This window comes from Dipodomys spectabilis, unplaced genomic scaffold (assembly GCF_019054845.1).
Source record: "Dipodomys spectabilis isolate Male_0828 unplaced genomic scaffold, ASM1905484v1 ptg000140l, whole genome shotgun sequence".
Classification (NCBI taxonomy): Eukaryota; Metazoa; Chordata; class Mammalia; order Rodentia; family Heteromyidae; genus Dipodomys; species Dipodomys spectabilis.
In genome coordinates, this window is record NW_024870817.1 from 21,636,874 (window position 1) to 21,660,800 (window position 23,927).

At 39.6% G+C, this 23,927-nt stretch overlaps 1 protein-coding gene across 1 annotated transcript in view; it reads left to right on the forward strand.

Moving 5' to 3' along the window:
* Window positions 1-23,927, forward strand: part of Serinc5 (serine incorporator 5) — a 96,219-nt gene that overhangs the window by 57,124 nt on the left and 15,168 nt on the right. The window contains exons 3-7 of the mRNA XM_042691025.1: window positions 13,323-13,501; window positions 14,016-14,098; window positions 15,898-15,991; window positions 21,398-21,609; window positions 23,803-23,898. Coding sequence (XP_042546959.1) covers window positions 13,323-13,501; window positions 14,016-14,098; window positions 15,898-15,991; window positions 21,398-21,609; window positions 23,803-23,898 — 664 coding nt within the window. The remainder of the gene's footprint in view (window positions 1-13,322; window positions 13,502-14,015; window positions 14,099-15,897; window positions 15,992-21,397; window positions 21,610-23,802; window positions 23,899-23,927) is intronic.

Sequence of the window (23,927 nt, forward strand, 5' to 3'; positions counted from 1 at the left end):
GTATATCCATCTTATTACTGGCCCTTTCTGTCTTCAGGGACAAAGCAGAGTTCTAGGGACATTGAGGACAGTTGGTCTGACAAGAGACTAGGGCAGCCCCAAACCTACTGTTTGTTTGTTCAGTGGCTTTACAAGTAGAAAAGAACTGCCCACAGGTTGTGTTTGGTTTTTAAAATAAACATCATTGCTGGAAAATATTCCACTTTAACCCAAAGCACCATGTAGTTTGACCCACTGGAGAATGACAGGTATTCATGCTGAAGTTGGAAAGTTGGGCTTGGGTATTTAATTTGGTCTTTCACTGATTGAATGTTCAGAGTACAGTGTACCAAAGACTTGTTTTAGGCATATCAAAGCCCCAGATAGAACTGGCCTTTCTGAGTAGGTGCCTTCTTATTTTGAGCTAGAATAATAACAAATTAAAAAATATATTTCTTAACTCTGTCCTTTGAATCTAGAGGATTTTATGTTAACCTGAGATGAAATATTTTTCAAAAGTTCTTTTACTAATCTGCTGCTGAGTTCTTCGTGCTGTTGTATCTTTTAAAAAATATTATTAAGCTAAAGTACAGAAAGGTTATAGTTACATAAGTCAGAAAATGGGTACATTTCTTTTTGGACAAGGTCACCCCTTCCTTCACTCTCTCCCAGTTTTTCTGTCCCCTGCCCACAAGTTGTACAGTTTGTTTTCAACATGGTGTTTATTAAGGACCACTGCTGCACTTGTTTATTACCCTTTGGCCCTCCATTTCTATGCCCCTCCTTACCCCCCAAAGACAGATAAATGAACAAGACAAAAAAAATCAAAAGCATAACATACAATACTATCTTTACCAGCAGTGTGCTGGTGTATATTGTAAGAGTCAAATGTATCAAGAGTAGTTTGTTTTTTGTTTGTTTGTGTGGTTTTGGTTTTGGTTGTGGGGTTTGAAATCAGGGCCTAGGTGCTGTCCCTTAGCTCTTCAGCTCAAGACTAGCACTCTATCACTTTGAGCCACAACACCATTTCTGGTTTTCTGGTTGTTAACTGGAGATAAGACTCTGTGGTATAGTACCAGGCTGTAGACCCCCCAAAGACCACCAGGGAACTGTCGCCGATGTAAATGCATGAGAGTCATTTATTACAGCTCCAGTGGGACTTACAACCCTCCCTAATGCAGCAGGTTGGAAATTGTGAGCCCCGACCCCTTGTCCAGCAGGGTTTATAGGGAACATGAAGCAGAGGGAGGGGTCATTACAACATTGGTTATGTGATTGGTCAGCTGTTCACGGGTGAATCTTGTCTCAAGCTCATTGGTTAGGGGTATAATCATGTCTAGTAAGGGTAGGGGCTTTCCAGCTTAATGGCTATAGGATAGGTTAAGTCACATATAGCAAACATATCATTGGTAGGGGTAAGCAGGTAAGCAGGGCTAACTACAGGAATGCTGATTCATTTCCCTGTCCTAAATTGCTTCCTGACAGGGTTGGGGGTGACAGATAAGGGTGGTCTGACCTCTTGGACTATGCTGATACCATCACATTGTCTTGGAGCAGGTGCTAACACTTATCCTCCAGTAAACAGATGACAGATGTTTTCCTTATAGTTTCATTACTGCCGAACTTAATTTTTGGTCTCTCAGTGGGCTTTCTTGTCTGAGCTGGCTTTGAACTGCGATTCTCAGATCTCAGCCTCCTGAGTAGCTAGGGTTACAGGCATAAGCTTTTTTTTTTTTTAAGGTTAAGAGTAAGTTTGGGCTGTCAAACTCCAAGTCCGTTGTAGGACACTAAGGACCATCAGAATTTTTCTATAAGGAAGTGACAGTGAGGTACCACCTGTTAAATCCTCTAGGTTCCATTTTCTTTCTCTCTCCTCTCTGTATGAGTGACTGTGAGGATACAGGTTTCTCACCAGTTTTATCTTTGATTTAAATTCCACCCAGACAACACCATGTGGAGGAGAAAGCAAGAATGCCTGCACATTCCTGCCCCTGGCTTCCCCCTCTCCGGGGTTCATCCTTCCATACACAGTGAAGGCTGGAGGAACTTGATGGGTGGGAAATTGCTTTGTACTAGAGGTGGCACTTTGAACTAATGGATATCCTACTGGGAGGCATTTTAATTTATTTTTTGAATCTGAACCAAAGACTTGACCCTTGTCCAATAATATTGAGCTTGCCAGGAGCCAGAAGGCAAGAAACAATACTCACTGTCCTTGATCTTGAGGACCCATTATCCAGAACCCTTTTGGAGAGCACCAGATGTTAACTGGGGTCTGTTAACGATTGGTCTGGCAGTGAGATGGGAGAATGGACCTTTTCTAAGGCATTTTTCTATGAACAGTCAAAACCATCTGTTAAATGACTATCTACTGAAGGGGCCCAACACACCTGCAGATAAGTAAACAGACAAGAGTTTACAGTTGGAAATGAACACCATCAGTTATACAAGTGGAATAAGAGGGACCTAATGACATAGCAAAGGAATGAAGAACAAGAAATGGAACAAGAAACAGTGTTTAAATATTGTAATGTAGTAGCTTCCCACTCATCCAAGGTTTTGATTTCTTTAGTTTGGCTACCTGGGGCCAACTGAAATCCACAAAATCTAAATAGAAAATTCCAGATGTAAACAATTCATTAATTTTAAATTACACATACCCTGCTTTATCCAGTCCAGACCATGAATCATTTTTTTTTATCTAGTGTATCTGCACTATATATATCACCCACCTATTAGTCACTCTGTGGCCATCTTATTATCATATTGACTTTTGCACTATGACAGTGCTTATGTTCTATAATCCCTATTTTTGTGTTTATGTGCTTTTTTCTTTTTTTAAAGTCAGAGTCTCAAACTCACAATCATTCTGCCTCTTCCTTCCAAATCCTGGAGATTACAGATACACATCCCTCCCTCCCCTACATTCCTACATCTCTTCCTCCCTCCCTCCCTCCTTTCCTCCCTTCCTCCCTTCTTTCCTTTCTAACTACTTTCCTACTTGAACTCAGGAACCTTTGTGCATGCTGTGGCAAGTGCTGTACCACCTACCCTCACCCATCCCCTTTTCATTTTATATTACCAAGCAGATCTTAGAGTTCTAGCCAGGCACTGTGGCTCACACTTATCATACTCATGACATAAACTTACCATGCTCAGTGTTGCAACCTGTGATGACCTGGGTAAGAATAACAGCTACCAGATTGTGGAATTGAGGTTTGGGGAGCCAGGGGCCTGAAGTCTTCCTCCAGTGTCAGGTGTCCTGGGTCCAATTTACAAGGTATTTATTGAGTAGGGTACAGGTGCATACACGGAAAGTGAAGCTACATTCACAGGCACCAATCATGTGGTATATTTTTACTCAAGTGATAAATAATTTCTTAAGAAGCAGGTATAAATTATAAATGACTTACAGTTAGCATAGATTTTTGCCTATCCCCAAGTTCCCAGAAAGTTTGGTGTGGAATTAGCCTACACTCAGGATGGAAATCTGAGTTTTCTTCAAGCCAGTATTGATTGACCTTTTCAGGAAACTCTCAGCATTCTCAGAGTTCATGTTGAGAGGAAGCATTCCATCCTCCTAGTCCTTTCAGATCTCACAGCTTGGCTTTTGGGGGCTCTAACACTCAGGAAGCTGAGATCCTGAGAATTAAGGTTTGAAGTTACCCTGGACAGACAAATCCTTAAGACTCTTACTTCCAGTTAACCAGTGAATAACTGGAACTGGAGACATAGCTCAAGTGGCAAAATGCCAGCTATGAGTAGTTAGTTGAGTGAGAGCTCAAGACCCTGAGTTCAAGCCTCAGTACCAGCATAAAAATAAAAAGCTAGAGTTCTATTTTTAAAAACAGCAGGCATTTTGGACAACACATTCTTGGCAATGGAACTCAAGCAACATTTACTAAATAGTAAGAAAAAGTTCTTACTTTGCATTGCAAAAAGGACATTCAGAATACCAAGTCTTATAAATATAAAATAAGAGAAAACTTCAACTAACTGTTTAAATTATTTGCTTAAAGAGATGTCCTTCACTGCTGGAGGACATCTGCTGGAGATCTTGACTGTCCTCCTGCCAGTCACTCAGAAGTGAGTCGTCACATAACTGATGTATGTGACTTCTCCTTTGAAGAGAGAATCACCTTTTTCTTATACTTGCTTGCATTTTTGCTTTAATGTCTTCTGTAGAACTAATGTCTTTTAATAGAGTTTCTTTCTGTTTTTTGTTTTGTTTTGTTTTTAGTATTGGTCCTAGGACTTGAACTCAAGGCCTTTGTACTGTTCTGAGCTTTTTGTGCTTAAAGCCAGAACTCTACCACTTGAGCCACAGCTCCACTTCTGGAGTTTTAGTGGTTATTTGGAGATGAGAATGTCACAGACTTTGCTGTCCAGGCAGGCTTCAAACTATGATCCTCAGATCTCAGCCTCCTGAGTAGCTGGGATTAAAGGTGTAAGCTACTAGCACCTGATTTTTTTTTAAAAATAATTTTGACCTTTTGGTATTAGTGTTTACAGTTTTGAGTCTTTTCCATTCTAGTTTAACTTTTTTTGTTGTTTTACATTTCTTCACTGGTGCTTTTTCTTAAGTTTCCTCCTCATCAAAACCTTCTGTCCTTTTCCTCTCCTCTTTCTGTTTCTTCTTTTTTTTCCCTTGTCCTCTTCCTTTTTCTTTCTCCCCTCCTCTTCCTCTCCCTTTCCCTTTCCTTCTTCTCTTTTTCTACTGCAAGTTTTACTTTTTTCTGTGGAACTTCAAATGTGCATCTCTACACTTTCCTCCCCATCTACTCAGTGCCAGCCATTGATATGCAGTCTGTGAACCATGCTTCAGCTTTAAGATATCAGGTGTAGAGATCTTACCCTGAGGAGGGCTTTTGGCTGCGTAGATATTTTCAGTTACCAGGGTTACTTTAGTTGGACTGCCTGCCTGATTGATTGCCAGTGCTTCAAAGATGTGCAATTCATCCTTTGAACCAGCCCCTAACCGAGTTCATTTTTTAAATCATTATCCACTATAAAGCGATAATCGTTGTCTGCTATTAGTTCTCAAACAAAACAGATAGTTCTGGGGGCTGACCTAGACCTCAGATTGGAGAAAAGAAAAGCATTTGGGCAGCCAGCTATGGTGGTTCATGCCTGTAATTTTAGAAGTTGGGTAGCTGGGAAGGACAGAGGATCTTAAGTCTAAGGCCAGCCTGGATTACATAGGGAGACCCTGTCTCAACAACACCAACAAAGCAGCTTAGGAAGAAGGTAAGGAAGGAACACCTAACCACACATAGAGTGCTTGAACACACATATGTTTGTTTGAATGCTAAATCTGTGTATTGCATTTGTGAGTACTAGAGACAGTGGAGTTAGCTATGCTCTTACTTCTGTTGACTTTTGGGATCATGTGGGAGTGCAGGAATGCCTTTTCCTTGTGCTTGTCTGGAACCTAGATGAGCTTGTAATAGGGACCTGTCTTGCCCTTGCCAGCTGGGGTGGGGAGGGGTAATAATGACAAGAGATTGGGTATTTTGGGTTTTTTTTTTTTTTCAAGTTGAGACAGTTTCTACAGTCTTCAAATAAGTCTAAAATTGTCTTTCCACATGCTGGCTTTCATCACTGTGGGTTTTATTTTTGGTCACACAGGCTGTGTTTGTGTAGCAGATGTGAGGACTTGAGTTAGTGCTGATGAGGGCTTTTGAGCCATCAAAAACAAAAAACCCAACCCAGTGTGGGACTCTCAGAGACATGTTTGTCCCCAGCCCCTTCCACTCCCTCCAGAAAATAAATTTAAGATACATACTTTGCTGCCCCAAAAATGACAAGTAGGAAATGAACAGTTTGATTCACTGAGAGTCAAGTTTCATTTGAATGAAGACAGCTCCAGGGAGGAAGAAGTCACACCAGGAGAAGGCCGAAGGCAGAAGCCATAAGCCAGGTGTAGGGTGTTGGGACAACCCCTGAATTGCTCCACTCTACTCTGCCGTGCTCTTGGCTTCAGATGGGTCGACTGAGTTGTCATCAGTTGTCACTCCTTTGAAATGTGAACTGGCACTTCTGCAATGAACAGTTCTGCACAACTCCTCAATTATTCTTTCTAGTAGTGCTAGGGTGGCTAGCATTTTCTGTGAAGAGCCTGCTAGTTACTACTGCAGGCTCTGGGCTGCCATTGTAATACAAAAGTGGTCCAAACAATATGGCAACAAATAATTGTGGCTCTGTTCCAATCAAACTTTATGAACAGGAAGTTTGCTATAGTATGCTGACTCTTGTATTAGACCCTCAGTGGATCTATATGGGTTACATGCAGTTTTTGCCTACTCTCTGAAAGAGAAACTTCACTGACCTAAAGTTTAAGCTGGTACCAGAGTTCTAGCCTAAGTTGCAAGCAGTTGCTATGTGAGTCACATGCTAGATAGACTAGGCAAGAAAAGTGTAGCAATAAATGAAGTGATGCATTTAACACTATAACATTATACCTGTTGTTTTGTGTGGTATTTTGCAATAAATGGAGAGTAATTTATAAGTAAAATTCATTTGTACTCTTCTATGAATCCAAAGCAAGCATTTTGGTGATCAAGAAGTAGTAAGAGTTGGGTGTTGGTGGCATGCACTTGTAATCCTAAGCTACTCAAGAGGCTGAGAAATTAGGATTTTAGTTTGAAGCCAGCCTGGGTAGCAGAATCTGTGAGACACTTATCTCCAATTTACTAGCAAAAAGCTGGAAGTAGAGATATAGCTCAAGTGGTAGAGCCTTGAGTAAAAAAACTCAAGCACAATTCAGGGTCTAAGTTCAAGCCCTAGGACCAACACACAGAAATAGTAGAAAACATAGTGAGGGTGAGGATGTGGTGGTGCTGACATAAAATGAGAGAAGGAATGCTGGGGCCAGATACCTAATTATTTGCTTTGTGCTGGTTCCTAGTCAGGCTCCCAGACTCTCAAAGTTGTAGGTGTTTGAATCTGCTACAAACATAGCAGATTCTTTTGATGAAACTGTGATAAAATAATTAATAGTTCAAACTAACCATGAAAATACTTGAAATAGCCACAGTATATACATCTTTATGTAGCATTTGGATAGGAAGTTAGCTCCTTGTTAGTATAGATCATTCATTCATTCATTCGTTTATTTTGTGGTGCTAGGGTTAGCCCAGTGCCTTGTGCATGCTAAGCAAGCGCTCTTATTACTGAGCTATGTCTTCAACATCTTAGCATAAATTTTAACTATTTATTGCTTGTATCCCTCATCCCTCAAACAATACCTGTCGGTAGTAGATGGGAATGAGTAGACATTCACACATTGTGCTGTAATGTATATATGTATATTATGTATATATCTATATATATAGATATATATCTGTATCATGTAGGTATAGTAGGGAATGAAGAATACAATGCAAACTCAATTTTACTGTGTTTTTTCAAAATTATACAGAGACAGTCACATACATGTTGCATTTGAATATAATATGTCACTACTGTACTCTAGTTTTACACACTTAAGAAGAAAGTTAGCTGATTTAGTTAGCTAAGTGTTTTATTTTTTCACTTAGGCTTTTAGCAGTCCCTGAGTGTTTGCATTTCCCATGCTTGGGGCTGACTTAACACTGTCTTCCTCCTGGCTTGTGGATTGCTCTTGAGAGAGCAGATCTTCCCCACTGGTTGCCTTTTCTGGATCTTTGATAGCTATTCTCAAATCCTTATCTGTAGTTCAGTTTTCTTAGTGTAGTCTGCCAGATGAATTATTGCCACTTCCTGCTCCCTAAATGCTGTCATTCCCTCATAAATTTGCCCCTCCAGCCTTGAAACAAGGATTCCTAATCTTGGGTACACCTCCTAATTTATCTTTATTTTCAGAATGAGTTGTGTCTAGTAAGAGGGTCCACCACATTGTCCCCATTCTCATTGCTTTGTTTCATTCACGAGCTACATATTTTTTCCACTGGAATTCTTTCCTGATTCTCTTTCACAATCTGATATGATATGATATGATTTGCATATATGGTCAGCCTTTAGTTTTATACAGTTCTCTCAATGGAAGGTAAACTTTACTGAATCTATCCTGTTCCATTGGAAGAGCCCTTTTCCCATTATAATGGCTCTCTCCCATGATAACATTTGGACTGAAAGTACATTTACATTCCAGTTGTTTTCTAAGTGTTTAGCCATGACAGACACAAATAGAAAAGCTGTGAACTCTAGTGCCTATCTTTGCATGCTTTTGATGTTCTGAATAGTTATTGTTTGGGGACAAGAAATGCCTGGTTTGAATGGTGGCATGGTCAGGTAAAATCATGCTTATGTATGCATGCTCCTATGTGTGCCAGTACTTAGGACCTGGGCAAGGTCCCTTAGCTTTTTCCATCTGAGGTTAGTGCTCTGCCATTTGAGCCACAGTTCCACTTTTGGCTTTTTGCTGGTTAATTGGAGGTAAGTATCTTACAGGGGCTTTCCTGCCATGGCTGGCTTTGAACTATGATCCTCAGCTCTCAGCCTCCTGAGTAGCTAGGATTACAGGCATGAGCCACTAGTGCATGGCCTCTTTTTATGGATACATGATAGACTTTTCTCCTGGACATTTCCAGGTACCTAAGCAAAAGGGATGTGAGTACTTGTTGTTATCATTTTAAAATAACTTTCAGGTCCCACAAAAGGCTTCAAGGATGCTCACTCGCTGGGAACTGGACCTGCATGTTCATTCTATCTAGGGAATGGTGGAGGCTGACTCATTTTTTTCCCATGTCACAGCTCTTATTCACTATTAAGTGGACATCGCTATCAGAGAGCCTAGAATGACAGAGAAAACACTACCTTGGGGAATTTGGAAACTAGTAGAATATCAGAAAGGAGACTGGGAGTGGCTTACCAGAGATTCTTTTGAAGTGAGAGATGATTAAATAATTTGCAAATCTCGTTCTTCTAGTTTCTGTGAGTTTCATTTATTGCTCATGCTGAGCTGCCCAAAGCATTCTCAGCAACTTGGTTTCATTCCCTGCTCTAGAAATGTAAAACTAATTTGTTTTACCTGTATCGTGTTTTCATCTCTCAAATCAGGATATCCCAGAACCACAATCATCTTCCTTGCCATTTCTGTAAATGCCACTCACATCTGTACATTTTCCAAGTGGGCAACATCTGGTCCTCTGGCCAATTAGACCAGAAGGCCTTTCTGTAGTTGTCTCCTTACTATTTCTTGATATGAAGTTGTTGGGGGCAGGGAGGGAGAGGGTCATTGCTAGCCTCTCTCCTTTGTTGGCAGAGTCATGTATCACGTAGAGCTTCTTCTAGCTTCCTTCTCCTTGAACTTAATACTTATGTTCATGATTGGAAATGTTTCACGAAGTGACTATATTAGTAAAAGCGTATTGTTTTTGTGTTTTGTTTTTGTTTTTTTTAATTCTGTTATGGAAGGGGGAATTGAAACTCAATTTTTTTCCTCTTCCTATTTTCCTTTATTTATTTATTTATTTATTTCAGTATTTGAGATTAAACCCCAGGCCTAGCATGTACTAGGTGAGTACAGCCCTTGGTATTTTGAGACAGGGTCTTAACATAGCCTAGGCTGGCCTTGAATTCTCTCAAGTACTGATATTACAAGCCTATACTACCACATGTGGCTGGAACTCCTTTCTTTCTTTCTTTCTTTCTTTCTTTCTTTCTTTCTTTCTTTCTTTCTTTCTTTCTTTCTTTCTTTCTTTCTTTCTTTCTTTCTTTCTTTCTTTCTTTCTTTCTTTCTTTCTTTCTTTCTTTCTTTCTTTCTTTCTTTCTTTCTTTCTTTCTTTCTTTCTTTCTTTCTTTCTTTCTTTCTTTCTTTCTTTCTTTCTTTCTTTCTTTCTTTCTTTCTTTCTTGTTGGTCATGGGGCTTTAACCCTGGGCCTCGGCATTGTCCCTTAGCTCTTCAGTTCAAGGCTAGTGCTCTACCACTTGAGCCACAGCACCACTTCCTGTTTTCTGGTGGTTAATTGGAGATAAGAGTCTCATGGACTTTACTGCCTGGGTTGGCTTTGAACTGAGATCCTCAAATATCTGCTTCCTGAGTAGCTAAGATTACAAGCATGAGCTACTGGCGCACAGCTAGAACTCTTCTTATCGAAGAGTTATTTGAAGTTAATTTGTAGGAATTGGTTGGTAAAGTGACTAGAGCATCTAATGAGTTCTAAGATGCTTGGTTACCTCCCAGATTTAGACTGAAGTGCAGCCATAAGTCAGTGATTTAGGCAATGAGTCTGACTCCATCCCCTGAAAGTTCTTTTTCCTTATTGAATAATGCTTTAGAATTAAGGAAATAAGCTTAATGATTACTGTGAGTTTTTGAAATTGGGGTAAGCATGTCACAAGGTTTATCTGATATCATTCTTATTGAAACTCTGAGATCACTTCGTTTTATAGATGGGGAAATTGAGACAAGCGGGAGATAGGACTTACCCAAGTGAGCAATGAAGTCAGGATTGGAAGTCCACGTGAACTATTTATTCTTACTTGGTTTGTGGCTTAGAGTTGGATACTGTGAAGGATGGGAGAAAAAATAGTTTTCAGAGGCTGAGCAGAAACCACATAGACTCAGTGTTTGAGCCTGGCTAACCCTCCATGTCCTCACATGCCCAGACTAGACTTAAGAGGCAACACCCTTGTGTGTAGAATCTGTCTCTGATGTATGTTTTCTTTCTTCAAAACTGAGTTGGAGTTTGGAACAGCAAATATTTAATCAGAACAAATTCCTCTTGCTAAAAAATCCTTTTGGCTTGTTCAACTTGGAGGTTTGTTTTTTCTTTGCCTAAAAATACTTACCACTCACTAAGTGAAAGCTAAATGGTGCTAGGTCACCTACAAAGCATAAAAGATGCTTGATTAGTATTAGGAGAAAGGCGTTATTTGCGTTCTTTTAATTTGGATGAAGTGTGCAATGCCACATGGTTGCCCTTTGATGAGCCTGTCTAGGCGCAGACAGAGATGGACTGGAGCAATCAAGGGAGGGGTATCCTGGGAATGGTGGCACAGAAGCTGATGTGTAGGGGAAAAAAGGAGAGCAGGGTTGGTAGTATGAAGGGGGAAGAAGAGGATAAGGTGAAAAATGGGCTACTGGTGATGGACGAGGTACCAAGGTACATATATTAGAGTGGAGTGATAAGGTTCGTGATCAAGGACCGAGGCTGACACAAAGCAAAAGATAAGCAAAGCTTTTATTTTGCTCCAAGCAGCGAGAATTAAACTGACCGTCAGGGCCGTCTCTATGGAGAGAGCGACCCCTCCCAGTCTTATAGGCTTTCTTTTATAGGGCAAAACCACAAATCATAAACTAACTAATCATTAACTCTTATTGGTTAAAACAGGAGGGTTACATATGTGCTTTTTACTGATTGAACGCCTCCACCTGGCCTGTCTCAACCTTGCGTTTTGGCTTCGTCTCTGGGAGCTGGCCATTTCTTGGAAATTGTTTTTCTTTCTTTTTTTCTCTTACAGACAGGGTCAGCTTGCCCTTACTGCACAAACAGCAGATGCGGGCAAGGTCAGCTCATGCTTATACTTTACAAACTAGATGGCTGCTTATACAAAATGGAGTTACTTTGGCTAAACTGGTCCTGGCATTCCCCCCTTATCTTTGAAACTGAGTCAAGTTCCTTGACTCTTTAGCCAATTATGTCCTCCTGTTGTAGGGGGTTATATTGAGCCTGTAGGACTAACATTTTTACTGCTCCAATTTTCTTTTGTACAAATGACATTAAGGCATTTATAATATGGGGGGCCAAAAGCAACATTAGTAATAATAGGACCAGGGGTCCTGCTATTGCTGATATTAGGGATGTCATCCTTGGGGACCAGCTGAATAAGCTTTCATACCATCCTTGAGAGTTTTTGTGCCATTGTTTGCATTTATCTAGTCTCCTTTTGATAGCTGCCAGGCTGTTTTTGATGACCCCCATATGATTTACCCAAAAACAGCATTTTGACCAGATCATGGCATCTGTGAATACCCTGTTCCAAGACACATCACTCCTTTGGCAACTATAATAATCCAAGAGGAATCTCTTATCTATCTTCTCCAACCAGAAAAGCACAGGTTGCATGTGGGCACTGGGATGGAAGGCAGCTGGTGTGTTCTGTTGGACAGCCTTGCAAGACTGTTTTACTACAGTGGGTCTAAAGTAGGGTCAAAATAGAACCTCGCAAATGCTGAGCTGAGCTTTGGATCACTGGTCTGTACTTCTAACACTAGTGATAGGTCTAATATTGTTATTGTAGAAACTGATCATTCTCTTCTCTGGACCCTGACTATCAAAACTAACCTACTGGCTGGAGTCCATCAGTACCATACCTTATCTGCCAAAGGCTTTATTGCTCAACACAAACAATTGATCTGGATTCGCAGAAATCAAAACTTCTGTATGGGATGGCACCCAGTTTTGTTTGTTTTTGTTTTTTGCCAGTCCTAGGGCTGGAACTCGGGGCCTGGGCCTCTCCCTGAGCTTCATTTGCTCTACCACTTGAGCCACAGTGCCACTTCCAACCTTTCCTGTTTATGTGGTATGGAGGAAACAACCCCAGGGCTTCATGCATGCTAGGTACTGGGCCACATTCCCCCCCCCCCCAGCCACCCAGTTTTAAAGATGATAGGATCCTAGGGATAGAGCTCAGTGGTAGATAGAGTACTTGCCTAGCATGCCTTGTCTTAGGTTTGAACCCTAGCACTGAATAAAAATTAATAATAATAAAAATAAATTTAAAATTTTTTCGTTAAAAAAGTCTTGAGTCATCTTCCTTATTACAGAGATTAGCCTTGGGTTAAATAAGGAGAATAGGAGTCCTTAAAGAGGACTTTCGGATTTGTTTCCTATAAGGCCAGGATGCTAAAATTTTGTGCTCCTTCCTTATTTCCTGCTTTTATAGCCCCTGCTCCCATTTCATTGTTTTCATTTATCAGCTTATTCTGATATGTAGTACTATGTGAATATATATGTATGTGTATGTATGTATGTGTGTGTGTGTATATATATATATATATATATATATATATATATATATGTACTTATATTACACATATGTTTAAAGATTGAGAGGGGGAAAAATGGGAGAGAATGAGGGAAAGGGCAACATTGTCCAGAAAGAAATGTACTCTATAACTGACTTTCGTAACTGTAATCCCTCTGTACATCATCTTTATAATAACAATTTAAGATCAGATTGAGAGAAAGATTAAGAAAAGGTCTTTAGAAGATAGATTTTCATCTCGGTCTGTTTCATTGTGCACACAGTGAGTTTCCATGGTGGATTCTGACTTCAGGCTGAATGAAAACTCATAACAGTTGGTCGGTCTCTAATCCAGTTATAACAGACACCCCTTCGACTTTATTTTTCCATAGATTCCTTTCTTTGAAGATTTTTGTAAAGGCATCAAAGCTGGTGACACTTGTGAGAAGCTGGTGGGGTATTCTGCCGTGTATAGAGTTTGTTTTGGAATGGCTTGTTTCTTCTTTGTCTTCTGCCTAATCACCCTGAAAATCAACACCAGCAAAGGCTGCAGAGCCCATATTCACAATGGGTAAGTTACCTGTTCTGTTTCATGGAGATTGTCTTCTCCATTACATTCCACTCATCAAATCTCAACTGCTCCTCCTCCAGTTAAAATTGTTCTTACTGATTTAGGGAAAAGTGGAGTTGGGCCTAAGAAGCATGCTTATTTGTCTTATGACTTATAGTGCTATTGTAACACCTGGTACCATAAAGAGAAATCTGTCAGAGACCAAGTATTTATTTCTTTCACCAAGATCTTCCTGGTGCCACCTCCTCCCTCCCCCCCCCCCCCTTTGGGTCATTTTCACCTCTGCAGTGAACTGGAGTTTTGTGTAATTAGAGGTCAAAGTAAGTGTGCCTAATTGTGGGAAAAGGCATTCTGAAGCAGTCATGTAATTACTTGCCCTCCATTTGGAGAGCACACTAGCAATGGCAGAATCATGGGTTGACATGCCACCGTCCAAGCTTTTTTTGTTCTTATTTGAATATCATTTGAATACATTTCCTCTTTTTTTTTTCTCTCTCTCTTCTTTCTTTCTCAGCTTTTGGTTCTTTAAGCTTCTGCTTCTGGGGGCCATGTGCTCAGGAGCATTCTTCATTCCAGATCAGGAGACCTTTCTGAATGGTAAATATACATGGGGTATTCAGAGATACTTGTTTATTTTGTTTTATCCATCTTGTGTAACTGTTCAGAGCTGTAGCTGGGCAACTTTGATATTGTTAATTACTTTCGGTGGCATAAAAGAATCCTCCCATTTACTTGCTTATACTCCTCTCTTTACTCTCCCTTAGCCCAGGCAACCTGTGAAAGGTCCTTCAGTTACTCTTATTAGCTGAAGAATTGAAATGATAATTTTAATGTTATTGGCCTGAAGGGAAAATGAACTTAAAAATTTGCTTGAAAACTAGTCAAGGAGATACCTGGTTCTTTCTAAACTGGAAACCATAAGTTTTTGTTTGTTTATTTGTTTTAGCAAAACTTTCTTTGTTGTTGTTGTTTTTGTCATGAGACTTGAACACTGGACCTGAGTGCTGTCCCTGAGCTCTTCAGCTCAACGTTGAGTGCTCTACCACTTGAGCCACAGTGCCACTTCCAGTTTTCTGGTGGTTTTATTGGAGATAAGAGTCTCACACCCTTTCCTGCCTGCCTGGGCTGGCTTTGAACCATGATCCTCAGATCTCAGCCTCCTGAGTAGCTAGGATTACAGGCATGAGCCACTGGTGCCTGGCTCAAAATTTTCTTTATGTGAAGCTCTATAACATTAAATTTTATTCCTTTCTGCTAGATCTCATAAGGTTCATTTACATGAAGTCTTTTGTCATAGCTGAAACAGGGCCTCCTTATTCCTTTGATCTTAGGAAAGAGGGGAACCTGATTTCAGTATTTAACAATATTCTGTTCAACACCAAAGGACTTACTTTCCTAATTTAAAATAGTGAAAACCCACTGCCAAATGGTAAGGACCAGCCATATTCCCTCAGATAGTTACATATGAGGGTCCAGCTAAAATTTAAAGATGATACTAGCTTTTCAATAAGCTTATTTTAAAACTTATTTTATTTTTATTAGCATATATTAACTGCACAAAGTAGTAGGTTTCATTGTGACTTTTTCATTACATGCATATAATGTCTCTATGTAATGTTGATTATATTCTCATATACTTCTTAAGAATATTTTATTCAAGACAGACATGATGGTTGCATACCTGTAATCCTCACACTCAGGAAAGCAAGAAGATAATTTCTAGATTAGTCTGAGATAATAAAGCCCTGCCTTCCCCTCCAAAAAAGGAAAGAGAAACAATTATGTTCTATCAAGTCTTATTTTTACCTATTACTATTAATTTTTGCTATTCTCCACTAAAATCCTTTTATGTGTATTTAGGGTAGTTTATTTAGAATGAGAAGAGACTTAGAAGTCCTCGGCTTCACTTTGTGATTTTTTATAGACACCCGTAGCCCTCAGGATGTTGTTCATCCAGGGCTCTAGCTTCTTTGTGACAGAACTAAAAGCAGACTTGAGCCTTTGTTCTCCAAGCCCCACCTCATTTCCTCACTAAACATTGATGAGTGCTTAGTAAGATTTAAACCCTTGATTTTTCTGGCCATGTGTGTGGGCCATTGTGGATTTTTGGAATTAATACACCTGGTTGTTTAGCATGGCAGCTAAGCTTGCATGCTCCACCATCAGCCTCCCTGTGTTCAAATCCCAACTTCCCTTATTATTGAGTATGAGGCTTTGTCAACTCACAGAGACTCTCAGTTTTTAACTAGAAAGTGAGTATTATATTCCAACTGTGTATTGTTTTGTGGGAACTGAATCTATTATACATATAATAACTATTCAGTAAAAATGAATACATCCTTTTGAAATTTTTGGAAGCTTCATTTCATGGCCTCTTGGATGATCTTCTGTTGCAGCTTGGCGCTACGTGGGAGCCATCGGAAGTTTCATCTTCATAGGGATCCAGCTCCTCCTGATTGTGGAGTTTGCACATAAATGGAACAAGAACTGGTGTGTGCATTTATGGGACACTTCCAGGAAAACTCACTGACTGATTCATAGAAATTGCCTACTGTTGGTGAAAACAGCTCTGAATTCCTTATTAGAGATTAGCCGTCTATACCAAAGACAATTGGTACATTACTTTCCCTTTATACCTTGTCCACTTATTTCTCTACTACTGATTTTCTGTCATTTTTTGCCTTTTCATGCTACATTTACTTTCTTTCCACTTCTTGATATTCTTTTCCCCTGAGCTCTCTAATTTGGGCTTTGCCTCAGCCAATGTTATAAACCATTGCTGGTCCCGGCCAGTCCTGTCTCTGGTTTTTGGGGTGGCTTGAACTTGGTTAGGTTACATGTAGGCTCCCAACCCCTCAGGAGATTAAAAGCAAAAAACAAAAAAACAACAACAACAAAAAAAACAAGCAAACAAAAAAAAAAACTCTAAAAATATTTTGTAGCTGATGACTTGTCTTCTACAAACAACATGAGATACAGTACTTTTTATAAATTTTGTTTCCTTGTAACTTCCCAAGAAGGGAAATGTTCTTTATTAGGAAGATGTGTTGTTCTGCCTTAGAAAGCCAATCTTGCCTTTGAAAATGTTTGACTTTTTCTAAATGTCTTGAAAATAGAATTCCCATCCCAGGCTGAGTAGGAAATGCCCAACTATTAATAGCTAGTTTTTCCTTGCTAAACTGCATTGATGAAATGACAACCAGACCAACTTCTAGCCCTTGGAGATCCAAGTCTTAAGTTGACTCTGGACAAAGCACTGAATTGCTGTCTTAGTTTCTATACTTTTAAAATAATTAATCTGGTACAAAATAAGCCTTTTCTTTTGTTTGTTTGTTGGTACTGGAGTTTGAACTCAGGACCTGTGCCAAGGTGTTCTGAGTATTCTATTCTATCATTGGAATCCTACCCTCAGCTGTTTTTACTCCCCCCCCCCCCCCCCATCAGATCTTAAATTTTATGCCTGAGATGGTCTGGACTATAATTCTTCTATTTATGCTTCACCCAGAGTTAGGATGACAAATGAGCACCACCATACTTAGCTTTTTATTGAATAGCATAGGGTCTCATGAATGTTTTGCTTATGGTGACCCTGAACCAAAATCCTTAGCATCCCAAGTAGTTGGGATTACAACCATGAACCAATGTGCTGGGCCTCAGTATTTCTTAATGTATAAAGTTTCACTGTGTGTTTTGTATTAGACAAAATAAATGTCATCCTAAAATTTTCACAGATATACTTCAAGTAGTCAACTTTATGGTAAAATATTAACACCTTAGATACTGAGTTCCTGATTTACCCATTAAATAGCAGGATTTGTATTCTGACTGTAATGATTTGATTAATTTTGAAGCCAATTTCTGGAGCAAAGTATCAGTGCCTAGTTTTAAAAGGTATTTTGGAAGAATTTGGTTGCTTTAAAAACCACTCAGAATGGCTTCTGAACTTTGCAACAAATAATGTTGTGATTGTTCAGACTTTAAAACCGAAAACTCTATAAATCCCTTTTTTATCAACCTATGTATAGTTAGTTGGTTTGCATAAAATTAGAAATTAGCTATGACATTCATAATATTGTCATTGTCTTTGAAGCCTTTTCAACTTTAGTCTACTTATTTATTTATTCACCTACTTAAACTCAGGACCTTGGCACTGTCCCTTAGTTTTTTTGCTCAAGACTAGTGCTCCACCATTTGAACCACATTGCCATTTCTGGCTTTTTAGTGGTTAATTGGAGATAAGCATCTCAGACTTTTCTGCTTAGGCTGGATTCTAACTGTGACCTAGAGATATCAGCTAGTATTACAGGCATGAGCCACCAGTGCCTGCCTCTTTACTATATTTTTGTATTTTTGCTTATAGGGCTAACCTAGAAAATAAGTTCATTGTTTTGAAAAACTTGCTGATGATACTTTTTCTAAGTTTTCCTTCCTCCCTTCCCCTTCCCCTTCTCTCTCTTCTCTCTCTCTTTCCTCTCTTCCCTCCCTCCCTCCCTTCTTTACTTCCCTTTCTTTCTGTGATATATTGAAGAGAAGATCCCCAAAGTGGTAGGATAGAGATGCCATTAGCCCTGGAATCCAGGACAGGGTAGATTCTGATGCCACTTCTCCTCTTGACATTTGACTTTGGGACTTATTGGTCTTGGCCTCTTTTACCTCAATCATTTTGTAGAATGATGTGGTTGATTTAGGCTAGATGGTTTTGTTTTTTAAAAATGTGTTGATTTTGGGTTTTCTAAGTCAAATTTTTTGAGTTGAATTGTCAATATAAAAACTAAAATAACAACAAAACTAGTATGTTCAGATGTTTTGAATAGAATCTTACTTTCAGAACATACCAGACTTTAAATTCACTTTGTTGGGTTTAGTTTAATTCTGATACTAACCCTAAACTTGAGCTTAGAGAACATTCCTAGCCTGGTACCTATTGTTCCTGGGTCCATAGCCTCTGCCCTGTTGTCTGTGCCTTTCTCTTTTCCATTGTATTTCACTTAGCATTTAGTCAGTCAGCATTCTGGAATACATATGCCAATGTGATAGACATGGAAACTTTAAAGATAAATAAGTCATAGTATTATTTGGTCTGTTTCCAAAAATAAAATTCCATCCAGAGAGTAAATATTGAAACATGGGAGCAGCAGCCACTGTTAATGTTGTTGCCTAAAGTTATTTTTTAACAGATGACAATCTTGGCCTTAGTATTCAATGAGCACTTGTCATTTTCTGGTGGCATAGCCCATGACCATGGCCTGCACTGTCGAGCAGGACATTCTCCTGGTGGGAAAGAGATACTCAACATGGAATAAAGCAAATATGCAGTAGGCTCTTCTGTGAAAACTAAAGACTAAGAGAGTTCGGGGAGCTGGTTCCCTCTTTCAGAAGAGAGCTTCAAGCAGGACTCCTCAAAAGAACACTTCAAGCTGGCTTTAAACTTACTGAGCTCATTTAAGGAGCAAAGGGGTATTTGTGGCTTAGGCTTCATGGTATAGGAAGAGTGGAGAAGATGACATTAGAGGTATCCCTGAACCAATGTAAAGGCTTTGGTTTTTATTCTCATTTACTTATTTTTATGTGTATTCAGGATAGAATCCAAGACCTTGCAATAATGGTCAAGTACTGTACCTCTGAGAGACATGTCCATTTCTTAAATCTTTGTTTTTTTTAAGTGAGATATTGGGGGAACACAAAGGTATTGAAGGAAAATAAAAATATAATAGATTATCTATTTTAGAGTTAAGGACAGATAAAAGTGAGCCACAGGTACAAGTAAGGAGGCCAGTTTGAAGTGATCAACTCAAAGAGGAGTGGTTTGGACCTAAGTAGCAGCAGTGGTTACATCCTGGTATAATCCAAAGGTGAATCAAGGAAAGAGAAAGTACAGAGGAGAGGGGAAACTACAGAGCAACTGCAGCTCTTGGTTTTTTTTCTGTTTTGTTTTTGTTTCCATGTCTTTCTGCTAATAACGGGAAGAGCAGAAGTGGTCTCTGAGGTTGGGAGAGAGGTGTGAGCATAGAGGAGTCAGCCTGCAGCTAAGCTTTAGATATCAGTAAGACCTCCAAGTAGAGTCATTGAGAAATATGAGCCTCTAGTTCAAGGAAGAGGTTAGGGTCAAAGATTTAACTTTGACAATATAAATGTAGCTATAAGAAAGTCCTTTGTGGACTAATAATGGAACGGAAAAAATGAGAAAAAGTAGGATGGACCCCCTCCTCCCCACTAGCCAGCAATGTCCACCTTTTAATGTATAATCCACTCTGTATCCTTGTCATCTGTCGTTATTGGGCTCTTAGATCCTCTTGTCTCACTCTTTTTGGGTTTCATTTTTCTCTCATTTCCTTTGTGTTCCTTTTACATTAGATAATTATGTGGTCATTGATGTGCCTGGCTTGGTTTCAGGAATATGATGGTCATTATCATTTTGGCCTTTCCTCCCTGTTTTCCTTTGTCTCTGGCAGCAGTAACTTTTCCATCATTAAAACATTTCAGCTGGGTTGCTTGAATGCTTTCCAGTTTTGTGAAAACATTAAGCAAGTTGCTTTCTCTGAAGATTTGGAAGAATGTCCTTACAGAGAGCAATTGAATCATGAGGCAGATGACAATGATTCACTCCATTCTTTTGTTCTGTCTTCTTCATTTAGTATTTATAAACACTCTTTGTTCTGAGCAATTTCCATAGATTTCAACCACTATGTATCTTGCCCATTCCCTTATTAATATTTATAGAAACTAAAAAGTGCATTGTTCTCTTCTGTTTATTTCTTCATCATACGTCAGTATAATTTTTTTTTTGGGGGGGGGGTCCGGTTGTGGGGCCTGAACTCTGGGCCTGGGCGCTGTCCCTCAGCTCTTCAGCTCAAGGCTAGCGCTCTACCACTTGAGCCACAGCGCCACTTCCGGCTTTTTTCTTTTTGCTTATGTGGTGCTGAGGAATCGAACCCAGGGCCTCAGGCATGCAAGGCAAGCGCTCTACCACTGAGCCACCTTCCCAGCCCTACATCAGTATAATTTTTCTTTGCATGATTTATTCACTGTTTTGGTGTTTGTTTGTTTGTTTGTTTTTGGTCTTGTTTTTGGTCTTGGGGATTGTTTTGTTTTTTGTGACAGTACTAGGGCTTGAACTCAGGGTTTCAAGATTTTGTTTGGCTTTTTTGCTCTAATATTTGAGCCACATCTCTACTTTCAGCTTCTTACTGGTTATTGGAGATGAGTCTCGTGGACTTTTCTGCCAGGTCTGGCTTTGAATTATGATCCTCAGATCTAAGCTTCTTGACAGGTGTGAGCCACTGGCACCTGGCCTTTTCACTTTCTTTTTGGTGTGTGTATGTATCATTTCTTCTTTACTATTCATATTATTTAGAAGCAACACTACTGCAGATCCCCTTCAAGGAGGGAAAACTTGCTCTGAATCGAGTTATTTGCTTTTCTACAAAAAGAAGGTGGTCCATTGGCAGCACTTGGAGTGAGAGACTGTAGCACCTCCAGGCTCTGTCCTCAGAGAGAATGGAACTCCAGAGAAGAGCCACCTTGACTTCATACCATAATGCTGCCAATACCTATTGCAGGGTTTCACATTCAGAATAGAGAAGCTAGGGTAAAGCCCATGGGTATTTATTTTAGTTGATGAGCATACTTGAGTCAAAGGAAATTCTTCTCGTGTTTAGAAAAGATTCTAGGCCTGAGCCAAGAAACTTATATATTTATAAGAACTGTTTCGATCATATTTATGAGAACTGTTTCGATCTAGTGGAACATGAATAATCATTGCTAAAACGTGTCTTCTGGGTAGTGGGTGACCTTATAGCATCAGTCTATGCGTGAAGGATTGAAAAATGGTTAAAAATGGAGTCTTCACTGACTTGTCTTCTCTTTCCTCTGTCTCATCTGCTTGTGGAGAAACAGGACTGCAGGCACTGCCACTAACAAGCTGTGGTACGCCTCCCTGTCCCTGGTGACACTCATCATGTACTCTGTTGCCACCGGAGGTTTGATTTTGATGGCAGTATTTTATACCCAGAAAGATGGTTGCATGGACAACAAAATTCTCCTGGGAGTGCATGGAGGTCTGTGCCTACTCATTTCAATGGTAGCCATCTCACCCTGTGTCCAGAATCGTAAGCAAGGCTTTTTTATTCTTCTATACTTAATGTTGTTGTAAATGTGAAACCCAATGGTTGTTTGGAATTTTGAGTCATTCTTTAGCCTCCTATGGGTGGGCCCACCTAGGAAAGTTAAAACTCCCATCTCTTTTTATATTCCAAGTGTGCCTCATGGATAGAAAGACCAGAGTTAATGAAGCCAAGACAAAAGATGTAGACAGTGAAATGTGGTGAAATTAGCTTAAGTCTATGTTGTGCATATGTTTATGAGTTTTGCCTATGATCTCAGGGTAAAACTTGGATGATAGGACAATAGAAAAAGGTATTTCTAGGGCCATTTTTTTATTTAAGGGTGAATCAGAAAGCAAGGACAGCATGGTCTAAGAGTCAGGAAACAGGAAATTTTAACCTGGTGGCTTCTCACATCATGAACTAACTTTCATCAGATCCGGGTTATTCTGCAGGGAAGCTGGTGAACATGACCTTGCTCATATTTTTCAAAGCCAGAAAGGAAAGGACAATAGGGAATGAAAGTGCTTCAGAAAATGGCAGTGTGAATTGTCATGTATAAATGACTTCTGATTAGTGAGCCAGTGCTCTCCTGGAGCCTGTATGTATTTGGGCCTTTGTCTCTGGTCTGATGATTCTTAAAAGAAACATGTATTCGGTAGAACACTAATATGCTCTACAATTCAGATGTCTAGGTAGAAAGACAACAAATTTATAGCCCCTTTGAAAACCTTCTAAAATTAGTGGTTTAAAATGATGGGATATAATTGGGGAGCAGTGGCTCAAGCCTGTAATCCTAGCTACTCAGGAGGCTGAGATCTGAGGATCAGGGTTCAAAGCCAGCCTGGGCAGAAAAGCATATGAGACTCCTCTCCAATTAACTACCAGAAGGTCAGAAGTGGAGCTGTGGCTTAAAATAGTAGAGAGTGGAAGCCTTTAACACTAAAGCTTAGGGATAGCACCCAAGCCCTGAGTTCAAGCCCTAAGACTAGCTCCGCCCTCTGATCCCCCCAAAAGATAATAAATAGCAAATTAATTTTCCATTACTGAAACTGAGATGATTATTTGTCCAGTCTTCTAAGTTGGTCATTTAAGAATTTCCTGAAACAGCTAAGCACTACTGATTGACTCTCACCTTTAATCATAACTTTTCAGGAGGCTAAGATTTGAGAATCTTGGTTCAAAACCAGCCCAAGCAGGCAAATCCAGGAGACTCTTATCTCTAACTAACCAGCAAAGAGTGGAAAGTGGAGGCATGGCTTAGGTTGTAGAGAAGTATTCAAAAAACCAAGCCAGAGTATGAGGAAAGCCCTGCGTTCAAGCCAAAAACATTTTTTTCCCCTTAAATTATAGGCATTTAGATAAAAATCTTCCTTGGGTTAAATTCTACTTTTTAAGAATAGGTATAATGTTTTGAAGTATTTAATAACATTAGTTGCTAAGAAGTAAATCTCATTCCCATGCCAAAGAGTATCATTGGTCTGTTCCTATACCTTTAATGATAGTTATAACTTAAAACTAATTTTAAAACAAATTGAATCATTATGAAAGACTGAATCCTTTCATGGCAACAGGTGATTAAAAATTCCATCTTTGTCACCAAATTCTTTAATTACTCTACATGATCTAAGCACTAAGCTTTATTTAAATGTTGTCACTTTAAAGCTCTTCTCACAATTAATAACAAGCCCCAAGGCTTTAGGCTGGACCAGCTCTGTTACTTACACAGGATGCTTGAATGGTTTGTCCATTTACAGATAAGAAAGGTGTTTTTTCCTTCTTCTTCTTTTTTGTTAATGGTACTGGGGTTTAAATTCTAGGTCTTACCCTTGTTGGGCAGCTGCTCTACATGTAAGCCATGCCTCCTGCTCTTTTTTGCTTTTGTTATTTTTTAATAGATCTTGCATGTATGTCTGAGACTGAGCGTTGTGTTTAAGTATACCTATTGTTTTGATAAGGCGGTGGAGAACTTCCAAGAATTTGGTGTTACCACAATAGTATTATCTAGGTCAGTGTTTATCTGTCTCCTAAAGTTTAGCTTTGTTTGAAAAATTCACTTGGCAGCCCTTTTCTCTACTAAAGGTGGGTGTTGAGACTAAGGAGTTTTATTCTCGTGGAAAGAGTCGAATCTCTGTTTTTGAGGCATGTGCCTCTTACCACTGAAATGTAAAATTGTCTTCCATTTGTCTTATTTCCCAGGGCAGCCACACTCCGGGCTGCTGCAGTCAGGGCTTATAAGCTGCTATGTCACATACCTCACTTTCTCAGCTCTGTCCAGCAAACCTGCAGAAGTAGGTAAGTGAACCTCAGGAAGAAGGTCATAA